The 11,934-nt window shown below is 36.5% G+C and overlaps 2 protein-coding genes across 12 annotated transcripts; both read right to left on the bottom strand.

Moving 5' to 3' along the window:
• Positions 1-6,349: 6,349 nt before the first annotated feature.
• LOC149250268 (cysteine proteinase mucunain-like) lies at positions 6,350-8,737 on the bottom strand (the record flags this gene model as incomplete). Its single annotated transcript, XM_089453593.1, has 5 exons — positions 6,350-6,862; positions 6,970-7,422; positions 7,720-7,860; positions 7,959-8,194; positions 8,389-8,737. Coding segments are annotated over 5 exons (1,257 nt in total), but the record flags the coding sequence as incomplete, so codon positions are not given.
• An 842-nt stretch (positions 8,738-9,579) lies between these two features.
• LOC149250267 (histone H3.3-like) lies at positions 9,580-11,397 on the bottom strand. Of its 11 annotated transcripts, none has more exons than XM_089456419.1 (5): positions 11,260-11,353; positions 10,470-10,580; positions 10,310-10,370; positions 10,093-10,183; positions 9,580-9,877 (listed from the first exon to the last, which is right to left on the bottom strand). In XM_089456419.1, exons 2-5 carry the CDS (start codon positions 10,539-10,541, stop codon positions 9,727-9,729), a joined length of 375 nt encoding a protein of 124 aa, XP_089312545.1. In that variant the 5' UTR covers positions 10,542-10,580; positions 11,260-11,353; the 3' UTR covers positions 9,580-9,726. The 11 variants fall into 11 exon arrangements, with proteins under 11 accessions (XP_089312545.1, XP_089312546.1, XP_089312544.1 ...); XM_089456420.1 differs by lacking the exon at positions 11,260-11,353 and adding an exon at positions 10,709-10,809; XM_089456418.1 differs by having other exon boundaries at positions 9,581-9,877; positions 11,314-11,361.
• Between the last annotated feature and the right edge of the window lie 537 nt (positions 11,398-11,934).

Genomic DNA, 11,934 nt, shown 5'->3' with positions numbered 1-11,934 from the left:
TGAAACTAGTGTACTCCAGATAACTAAATATTCTCTCATAAATAACTCATGCATGTTAGTTCTAACAAAGGCCCAGTTGAGATTAAAGGCAGGGACAGTGTACTATCAGTTGCTAGAATTTTCCTATAAAAAAATCTCTTGCATGCAAAAGGAATTCATTCCTTGAGATTTGCGCAGTTTTACAATGTGTTGAAGCAGTGTGTGAGATCAGTGTCACACAAGGTTACCGCTAGAGCACCCAGGGAAAACTGCACAAGGAAATAGGAGGCTTGGAGGATAGAGGAGAAGGCATATGAGTTGTCTATTCTCTCTATGAGCAGTAGTGAGGGATTGTACTGAGAGCTGGATAGCTGTGAGAGCTAAAGCTTGTGTAATCCTGAGATATTTCCACTTGTATCATAATACAGATAGTGGGGTTTTTAGCTGAGGCTTTCCCCAGAGTATTATTCTGTGTTTCATGTGTGATTGATTTTTCTTCTCTGTTATATGTGTTATGTTTAATCTTGCTCAAAATCGATTAAGCTTCCGCAAGTTTGATTGTAGAAGTAGATTAAGTATTTTTCTTTAGTACATTGCATAATCAGATTAATCTATAGTGAGAATTTCTACAATCTTCCATTACCTTGATATAGAAACTATTAATATTGTACTAATCCATACATAGAGTTGCATATAATTTTTTTTATCTTGGTTGCAATCCTCAAAGTGATTAATAAAAAAAAACCATTGAATTATGAACTATTATTATAGTAAGTGGTTTATTTTATATCCAATAAGATCGGAAACACAACGATGGTTTATAACTTGCAACTTAAATATTTAATCATTGATTACCTTGATATAGAAACTATTAATATTGTACTAATCCATTCATAGAGTTTCATGTTACAACAAGGGTAATAGTTGCAATGCGGCATAGTCCCCACCTCTACCACTAATTAATTGATTAAAGGTTGTGCAGAGTGTGGAGAAAACTCCACACAATGAAAGCTCTCTGCACAATGAAATTTCTCCACACAATCAAAGCTCTTTGCATAGTGAAATCTCTTCACACAAAGCTCTCACGAAACTATTTACACAATGGAAAGCTCAGACACATTACTTGTTAAAATTTTGTTAAGTTCTCCACTCTAATTTTCATTTTTATCCATGAAATCTTCATAAAACTTAGATTTATTTTAGCATTTTGAATTGAAAATTTATTTTCCAACGTTAGATGAAATTTATTTTTTAATATGTGATTTGTGTGGCCAAACAAGTGTGTCACGATGTTCTACACTTTCGCATGCATTCTCTCTCGATATAGTTATCTCGCATACCTTAATAAAGGAGGCTTTAAAATGACACAAAGTGTGGACAAGCATAACCTCCATCATGACCACTCAAGTATGAATGTGAAATATGAACATGACATTGTTGAACTGGAAAATTTGTCCAAATGTGATCAATAATTGTCTTATTCCCATAAATAAATTTTGTCGTTACTTCTTGTAATTGTTCACGCCGCATGTGCTCTAATAATTGTTTACTTTGTTTATTATTTGAATTGATTTCAATATTGAAATATCCAATAAGTATAAAAATGTAATCACCATGTGTGAATTGTGCCCTTGTTATTGTTGTTGCTTCAATGATTGCTGAAACAGATAAAATTAGCACAACGTATACATTTATTAAGCATATCCTTATAGACATGGCACTAAGCTCTTACATAGCACATTAATCCCACATAATAAAATCCATCTTCCTCCACAATGAAATTTTGATCCATATCTTCGTATATTTGTATTCTGAATTGTTTTGTCGCAATGTTCTATACTTTTGAATGCATTATCCCTCTACCTAGTTCTCTCGCACACCTTCCTTTTTCACAATACTAGTTTTTAAATGATTGAAGCTATTGAAACTACATCTCAATTCAAAACACATTAGCGCATCTCTCAAAGAAAATATTGTTGAGATAAAGAAATCCAATATTATCACTTTGCATTTGTATAAGGATTTCCACATTATCAAATGTACTAAACGCTACAACATTAGATGAAATTTATTTTTTAATTTGTGATTTATGTGGAAAAAAATGTGTTTGCAAAAACAAATACAAGTGTTGCGATGTTCCTCACTTGCACACACATTCTCTCTTCGCACAATTCTCTTCCATACCTTAGTTATACATGGTACTTTAGCTCTTACATAGCACATCAATCTTGCACAATGAAAGCCATCTTCCTCCATAAAAAAAGCTTGATCTATATCTTCGTATTCTAAATTTTTCTACTGCAATATTTCGTACTTCTGTATGCATTCTCCCTCTACATACTTCTCCCACACACCTTCCTACACAATACTATATTTTGAACGATTGAGTCCAGTGAAACCGCATCTCAATTCAAAACACATTAGTACATATCTCAAAGCGAAGATTTTTGAGACAAAGAAATCCATTATACTCACTCCGCATTTGTATAAGACGCTTCACATTATCAAATTCACTAAATTCTACGACATTAGATGCAATTTGTTTTTAAATTTTTTATTTATGCAGCAGAACAAGTGTGCGTAATAACAAACATGAGTGTGTCATAATGTTCCTCACTTTTGCATGCATTCTCTCTCCACACAGTTCTCCCACATACCTTAGTGAAAGAAGCTTTCATTATGCGAAGTGTAGAGGTTTCCTTATAGATGTGGTACTCTAGCTCTTACATAACACATCAATCCCACACAATGAAATCCATCTTCCTCCACAATGAAAGCTTGATCCTTATCTTTGTATTTAAATTTTTCTATTGCAATTTTTCGTACTTCTACATGCATTCTCCATCTGCACGATTCTCCCAGACACCATCCTTCTGGACAATACTAGTTTTTAAACAATTGAATCCATTGAAACTGCATCTTAGTTCAAAACACATTAGCGCATCTCTCAAAGTGAAGATTTTTGAGAAAAAGAAATCCTATATTATTACTCTGCATTTTTATAAGGCTCTTCACAATATTAAATGCACTGAACGCTAGATATTGTACTTCCATATAGTGTGTTATTAAGGTTGTGCCTCTTTATTAATCGAAGAATTAGTGTAGAAGCAAGAATTAAGAGTAGACATTGGTGTTTATAACATATTATAATACGTAATCATTCTAATGATAACATGTAACATACAAAGTATTGAAATCATTTAGTACTAGAGCATGTGACTTAAAGGAAAAGTGTGTAGTGAAGCCATATATGGAAAAACTATGTCGAGACAGAAATGTTTGCAAAGGTGTAGAAACTTGAAGTGATGGATATTGATTACACTGCAAACAAGTTCGCACTTAGCATTGAAGAATTGATTAATGCTTAGTATTACTATCAATATATATTCAACAGATCAATATGCAATCATGTTATCTCTTAAGTGCTTAATAATGTTTATTCTAATGCATTGTGTAAGGATTATTTGCTACAAACATATCAATAAAATTGTATATATCGATATTATAAAATACTATTTTCGGTATTTACTCGGTGAATTTAAGAATACGCACAAGTTTCTACAGCCAGTATGCCTCATTTAAATTGAAACGATGTACAAATCTCCTTCATGCACTTCTATTTGCATACTTATTTTGGACAATGAAAGCTTCCTCCGCATCTTCACACTCCACACAGCATAATGATTATTGGTTGTAAACATATCAAGAAGAACGTATTTATTGATATTATAAAATAGTATTTTTCCATTTATTTTGTGAATCAACACATAATCAGCAGACATGCTTACTTCTTACACTTCTTGCACACATTTCCTTGTTTACCGTCAACATTTTGGCGATTATCGAATATAAAATAATAATCAATATGTAATCAAGACATTATAAAAACCTAGTTAACATTTAATTATAGGATTAACATATATATTTTCAAATATTAATAGCAGGTACTATTGAGATCATAAGCATTTGTAGCAGAGTAATAGTAAAATCATTATATGTTTAGAGCTTAAGCGAATTCAAGTATTTTGAATTTTTCTAATATTTTTTGTTTCTTGATTCTTATTTATTCATGCTACAGAATCGTCATGTTTTTATGTTGTTTAGAGTAAGAAGAAATTGCAATGAATACCTCTAGTCATGTTATTTAGATATCAAACGTGCTTTGTGAAACAATGCAACCATGCCTAGACAAAATCACATTGAATATAATAAACCATCAATTGTTATTTTTCCAAAATTCATGAATTATGGACTTTTTCTCATTGCATGAATTCTAGTTATCGCTTACTAATTTTGCTATTAATGACAGAAAACGAAAGCTACAATGTTTTAATCAATTAATCTTGTATCTCTACATTCCAGAAAATTGGTATGTGCAGATGGGTAACGTATATGAAAGTGTAAAAAATAATGAATGAAGTTTTTGTCGCACATATTTCTTTATGTGCATCCTTCCACTTTGCTAGAACAGAAACCAGTTACAGAGCACTATTTATGAATGCATTCATTGAATAAATGTTGAAAATACTATTTTATAATATCAATTGATTCGTTAAAAAAAATGTTATACAATGTCGATTTACATAATAAATGCTTACATTAACCAGAAAGGGAAATAGACAAATATGCAAATTAAGTTATGGAAATATTTTAAAATTAGGAAATATTTTTTGGTTTGCGAAAGATTGGAAAAATAATATTTTACACCCAAAGCAAAGCAACAACTAAATCACCGATGATCTACAATGGCGTAGTGTATATCCAACAAATTAAATAGAGGCATATATATAAATGTCACGTATGGAAATTAAACGTTGCTTATTCGAAAAATCTAATTATATGATATATTATGATAATTTTGGATTAAATGACAAACTAAGGTGAAGCGCTTTTATACTTCAATTTCAGTATTTTGTGTTATTATTAGTTTTTATTCTATAACTTTTCTTTTACATTTTGTGAATATTCATTTAAACAGTTTCTTTTGCACCTAGGTCCTGGGTCATTGCAATGCAAGTGCAAGTGGGTTGTTGCTATTATTACTTGACACACTATTATGTTTAATGTAAAATATTTTGTTAGTTTAGCTCATTCATAACATTATTGTATTTAGGTATTTTATGTTTTTTGGTAAAATACAAGATGCCACGCGAATGAGGCAGAGTGAGGCGTGGAGTTGGTGAACGAGCAGAGTCAAGTCGACGTCACCTAGATAGAATTAGTCAAGGATGGCTATAGATCCTATCCTTGTCAACATATATGATTTTAAAAATTCTGCATTTGATCAATGCAACATTGGAAATGAGCTTGCATATGTCTAAATTATTCTTGAACAACTCCTAAACTAGCAATTGCCCTAAAAAGTGCAAAAAGAGGCCGATAGATTTTTTAAATTAGGAAAATAGTATGAAAATTGGAAAAATGATAAAAAAATGCATTTATAGATATGTATTCAGCTCATAAAAATGAAGGACCCCCATAACAAAAATGAAGGCCAGGATGAGTTTGGCTAGTAATTGAAGGGTGAAATAATCACAAATATTCAAACTAAGAATATTAAATAATCACAAATTCTCAATTGCATAAATAGTATGAAAATTGGAAAAATGATAAAAAAATGCATTTATAGATATGTATTCAGCTCATAAAAATGTGGTAAATGAAATAAAGGCCAAGTTTCATTTAGGAGATATCATTTAACTCTTTCATATTGCTAAATGTTGAAGTAGAGGTCTTCAGATTTTACTCCGAGTTACCTTGCCTTCAAAGGTTTAGTCTCACTGGCTCTCACATGCCTGAGAACACTGCTGTGTTACCAGTGTTAAAATCATTTAGACTTCCTCTTGCACTCGCTTGAGATTTGATCATTGGTTTCGAATTGACTTTCCAATCTCTCATTGCTTTCTTGACAATCCTCACCATTTTTAATCTTCAGTTTCGTTGGTTTCTATTTGCCTTTCATCATCTTAATCCATTTGAATCTAAATTCAATCACTTTTAAATTCATTAGCTTCGACTGCTCATGCTCTGCTATAGAGAACCTTCCCCATCCTAGGTTTGTGCTTCGTTTTGGAATTTTAAATATGACACTCACTTTTTGTCTCCACACAAATTCCATTAATTTGGCAACTATAATTTTAACATCCCAATCTTTGTTCCATGGCCGAAAATTTTAGCAGGCCTGTAAATCGTATAAGAGATTTCGCGTGAGATATTTGTCTAACTTATTTATCAGCCCGACGTAGTTATATTGGTAACTGGTTTGGGCACAGGTGTGTGACCTGTTGCCAACAACAATCTCAAACTAATATATGCAAGCAAGTTTTGTTCATAGATTAACAAGAAGACAGAGCAAATATAAATGAACAAATTCTGTACATGAAGAGTAATAGATATTAATTTCCAAATAGTACACAGAACAATGGGGGATTACACCTGAACCTTTTGCACCCAGGTTGGGAATAATCTTACTGACCTGAAATAACAATAACAATTGAAAAATATGGAACATTACCTTTAACTCCTGGAGTTAAGATCTATAATAGCTTCCGTAATCATAAAGCTGTTTTGTTCATAGACTATAAGCCTCAGAACAAACAATAACAATGGCTAACATAGCCAAGCGTTGTACATGTATAAATGAAAAGGGATAGAATTGATGACAGGACAGGAGCAGTTTCTGATCCAACTGGAGAAGCCAAGCCAGACACGGCAACATAGCAGAAGTATTTTGTACACAAACCCTTTTTTTATGTATCAGTTTCTCCTTAGACGATCAGGTTTGCAAAAGAACATCAGCGACTATTCAGGCAGCAGCAGCAACCCAGTAGGGTTTGGCTGGGGTACGCTTCAGCATCTTCACTCCAAATGAATCCTTGCTACTCTGTGACAACAACAATTTATCCCCAAAAATACACAATATCAGAAATTTGAGATCGAATCTAGCGAAGTTGCAAACTTGAAATGACTGGTTAGGAATATTGGTACTACCTTGAGGCAGGTCCCACCATCAAGATCGCAGACTGGGTACTCGTTAGGGCAGCAGCTGTAGTGATCATCACAGCAGGTGGCCGAATCAAGAGGGCAGCAGCCCCAGGCATAGCAGTAGCCTCCGAAGTCATACATGCAGCAGCAGGTGTTGCTCTGAGGGCAGGAATAATAGTTGTCACACACAGTGGGAGGCTTTATTGGGCTTGGGGGAGAAGGCCCAGGGTTTGGAGGGTTGGCACCCTTCTTTACAGGGTAAGATGCCTCCATTGCTATACCACAAATACCTGTTGAAGCTTCTTCAAGGTTCCTCTGCAGTCTGATGAATCCCTCCTCTCCCCAGCTCTTTCCCCAAGAATTCTTAACAATCCAGTAGTCTGTGCCCGACTCTGACCCATAGCCCACCAGAGTCACGCCGTGGTCTAGCTGGGTTCCGCAGGCGCTAGTGAACACACCCTGGAGGTAGATTCCATGGAAAATTAATCAATTGGTAAAATCGCATGGCAAAATCATTAATCGTGGAAAGATAAGCTTAGCCAACGTAATTTACAGCATTTCAGGTGGTAAATTCCATGGGAAATAATTAATTGTTAAAGTCACATGGAAAAAAAATAAATGGCATCAAGAGAAACTGACTGGCAAAGAAAATTTTAGGGGTTATCCCATGTAGATTAATGAAGACGACTTATCCTAAATTGATGATTAAGATTTGAAACGGTTAAATGATCATTCTTCACAAAATCAAGTGCTCACAGATTCGTAAAACTGGAACTCCCTCCCGCTGGCTTCGATGGCAACGCTAATTGGCTGATTAGCCGCAGCCTTCTTCAACGATTTCTCATCGTTTTCAGGCACATCTTCGTAGTCATCGATTGTCACCACATGGGCATTTTTCTACACACATGCATGCAAATTTATCAGTCATGATAAATTAGAAAAATCAGCAGGTAGCGGGATCGAATCCCGCTTAAACAAAAGACCATGAGAATTACCCTGTAAGCGTCACATGATCCATCGTAGGCCGTGTAGGGGTAATCCTCCTCGCTGTCAAGTCCACCATTGTTTATGATAAACTCGAAAGCGTAATCCATGAGACCACCGTTGCATCCTTGGTTGTAAGAAGTATCACAGTCCACCAGTTCTTGCTCGGACAGCGAAATCAAATCGCCGGTCACGATTTGATTGATTCCTTCAACGGCCGCCACAGTTGAGAACGCCCAACAACTTCCTGAAAAAATCGAACAGAAAAAGTACAATACAGGGCATTTTTATGGTCTAGGGTATAAAATTCAGGAGATAAAACTTCTCAAATAAAAAGTACTGTACAGGGCACTGTTATGGCCTAGGGTATGAAAATTCATCAGATATAAATTCTCATAAAACTGAAAATTAGGGTATGAAAATTCATAAGATAGAACTTACCACATTGACCCTGGTCCTTCACGGGAGCCACGGCTCCCTTTTCTCTCCAGTCAATGGACTTTGGCAAATCCTCGCCGTCGGAATACTGGTATCGAGGGCTGGGAGACCTCAGCAAGCGTTTCTTGGTGTCCAGCTTGGCACCCAGATATGTGGCCTTGAATTCCTCGTGGCTCAGATCTGCAAACTGGTTCAGACCCAGTTTGTAGGACCGATTCCCCTGGTTGTGCTCGTGAATATACAGAAAATTGTCTTTCAATACAGTATAAGTATTGAAAGCAATCTTTTTCTGTTGGCACCAAAATGCTACATGCACGTGGAATGTCTTCGGCCACAACCACCCTGTCACGATTTATCGCCTCACCTGTTACGAGAGGGGTGAAGGGATTCACATTTTACACTAACCTCAATTTTCCATTAGTTTAGCACATAGCTCGTTCCTTCAAATTAAAGGGATTCACATTTTACACTAACCTCTATTTTCCATTAGTTTAGCACATAGCTCATTCCTATTCAAATTCATGTCCCTCCCTCGGATGAACTTTCCTGAAATGGCTCTACAAATTCATAGTCATTATAGGTTAGTGCTCAGTACAATCAAACATGAGCAATCCACAGATAAGGTCCCTCACCACACCAACACACTCACTCGTGCGTATATATACATAAATATGAGAGAGGGAGTGGGAGAGAACGCCCACACAAGGTTATTAATAAACAAATCAGGGAGATCAATCATCTCCTGGTGATTATACTAATGCAAGCGCAAATAAACTTTGAATTGAGTTTTAACACAGACAAGTCCCCAACACGCCCACTTATATATGTGTGTGTATCACCACCCACAAACTTATTACTACCCAAATTAGCAAGATCAATCATCTCCTGGTGACTATACAAATGCGAGAGCAGATTAATTTTGGATGAGTTTTAACATAAAACCGTCGCACATCCAAAAGATATACAGAAATTGTAAAGAAGCTCCATATAAAACATACTACTATCAATGAATATACAGAGTACGCACTGCATGTTCTAAAGCTTCAATCTTAATACAGATACCTTTTCTGGATATCACCATAAACATCTTCAAGCAAAAAGTAAATTGTAGTCATAAGAATTAACCAAACAATCACAATTACCTCATAAGTTAGGCATTAAAAAAAATGCCAATTAACTTCAGGTACATAATATCCATTAAACTCCAATTAATTCCGTTAATACGACAAAAATCCAGCAGTCAACATCGCGTTTCTGCGTAGGGTGTCCAATATCAAATATATATACAAATTAGAAACATTCAAACGAAGCTCTATCTGATCCTAAGCATCAAAATCAATCCTAAGCCCTTTCCCCACGGATACGCCTTGCAAGTTGAATATCCTTAGGCATGATCGTCACCCTCTTGGCATGGATGGCACACAAGTTGGTATCCTCAAACAGTCCCACAAGATAGGCCTCTGCAGCCTCCTGGAGAGATAGCACTGCATGACTTTGGAAACACAGATCCGTGTACAAAAGAATAAATAACAATTTTTAGAAAGGTCAGCCTTTGGTGTACTACGTGCACTACAAAAGAATAAATAACAAATTTTAGAAAGGTCAGCCTTTGGTGTACTAGGTGCACTCTGCCAGTTGATTCAAAATTGAGCTGTGGATGCCCTTGCAGAGCTTTTTTGACTACTACTGTGAAAAGGAAAGTGTTACCTTGAAGTCCTGGGCAATTTCCCTAACAAGCCTCTGAAAGGGCAGCTTGCGAATAAGCAGCTCGGTACTCTTCTGATACTTTCGAATTTCTCTATATGATTTGATAAGTTGCAATTAGATATCTAGTAGACAGAATAGGGCAATAAAACCAGAAAAATTATCATAAGGCATTCATAACAATTTCAAATCAAGAGAACATACCGAAGAGCAACTGTACCAGGGCGGTATCTATGAGGCTTCTTAACACCACCTGTGGTAGGAGCAGATTTACGTGCGGCCTAGACCAGAACAGTATTTCAGCATACATACGAGGTAATACACATCGAAAGCCACATAGCCGACAAGAAAGGAAAAAGAAATAAATAAATAAAAATTACCTTTGTTGCCAGCTGCTTCCTTGGAGCCTTTCCTCCAGTCGATTTACGAGCTGTCTGCTTCGTACGAGCCATTGTTAGGTGCAATTAACGACCAGCAAGGTAGAGAGTTATCTGTTTCAGTGACAACAAGAACGAAGATATCAGCCAAGCCATAAACGCCGTCTCAGCTGAAACCCCAAACGCCATCTCAGCCGAAACCCCAAAATACCAAAAACCAGCTATAAATACAGAAATATTACGAATCTCCTCAAACAATCATTCTACTGTAAAGCAGAACCCTCACATCCGTAAACCCTAAATAATAAAAGAGAAAAAACAGAACCTAAGAAACAGGGAGAACGTGAACCCTCACATTCCAAGTCATATGTGAATCACAAAAAGGACAACAGAAAGCATCCACAGTAAACCCTAGATATTAAAGGAGAATAAACAGGGTACAGGAAACATGGAACACATTCTAAAATGGGAACGGCTCAGGATTTCAAGGAGAATTCAAGTTGCTAAAACTGCGACAACAAACTCTAGGGCACCAAAATATTTTACTAAGTCAAAACATTATCAAATAAATGGAACACCCCACGGGTTCACGGGAACTCTAGCTGTTATAATAAAGATCACAAACGCTAGGGCACAAAAATAATTGAAGAATGAACCAGTTACTACGACCTCAAGGAGAATTCTAGTTACTAAAACTGGAACAACAAACCCTAGGGCACCAAAATATTTCACTAATCCAAAACATTATCAAATGAATGGAACACCCCACGGGTCAAGGGGAACTCTAGCTCACTACTCACTGCTCGAATGCATCGAATAAGGTGGAAGATAACTGCAGGAAGTTAACACGACCCGCCATTCCCTCGCAGAACCACTCCCTCCAGAACTGTCCCGCTCTATTCTGACGCTAGCTGCACGAGACTGAAAAACTCCGCCATTCAGAATCCGATGCCACGTGTCAGTATAAGGAACAAAAGAGCCATTCAGAATCCGATGCCACGTGTCAGCACGAGAGCCAAAGGAACGACGAAAGTCTGTTCCAAAGGAAGGCCTATCGGCCTAAAAATAAACATGATGACTGCAATAATATTATCTCATTCATATTAATAATACCTTATCAATAATATCTTAATATTATCGGTAATTGTTGTTTTTTTTTTAACTCGGCTCTACATCCTGCGAGTCGGCTCTACATCCTATGAGATCCGCACTCTACGGGATCTACAGACTACGCGCATGCCTGCTACCTGTGAATACCGATCCCTATGGGCCGGTCCGCCGAGGGCTCTCACTTCTAGCTGCGGTCAACCAGGGTTTGATCTGCTAGCCCTCCATGGAGGAGCTGACTCCTCCCCAGGGGTCTTCCTCCCCCCCTCCGACTCCCACAGTTGAGGCCTTCAGATCCTTGTTGGCCTCTTTGCCCAAGAAGAAATTTGTGGAAGCTGCCAAGTTCGTGAAAAAGCTAGAA

Source organism: Pinus tabuliformis, chromosome 7 (genome assembly GCF_031772625.1).
Source record: "Pinus tabuliformis cultivar Carrire ecotype Pingquan chromosome 7, CPIR1, whole genome shotgun sequence".
NCBI classification, from domain to species: Eukaryota; Viridiplantae; Streptophyta; class Pinopsida; order Pinales; family Pinaceae; genus Pinus; species Pinus tabuliformis.
The sequence above is the reverse complement of the archived record's forward strand: the minus strand, read 5'-3'. Positions and strand labels throughout refer to the sequence as shown.

What these genes read in the sequence shown, in the direction of transcription:
- LOC149250267 (XM_089456416.1), bottom strand. Translation starts at nt 10,541, where the DNA reads ATGGCTCGTACGAAGCAGACAGCTCGTAAATCGACTGGAGGAAAGGCT. An exon ending in GCCTCATAGATACCGCCCTG is followed by an intron (nt 10,184 to 10,309) that starts GTACAGTTGCTC and finishes CAAATCATATAG; the next exon opens with AGAAATTCGAAAGTATCAGA. An exon ending in AAATTGCCCAGGACTTCAAG is followed by an intron (nt 9,878 to 10,092) that starts GTAACACTTTCC and finishes GTGTTTCCAAAG; the next exon opens with TCATGCAGTGCTATCTCTCC.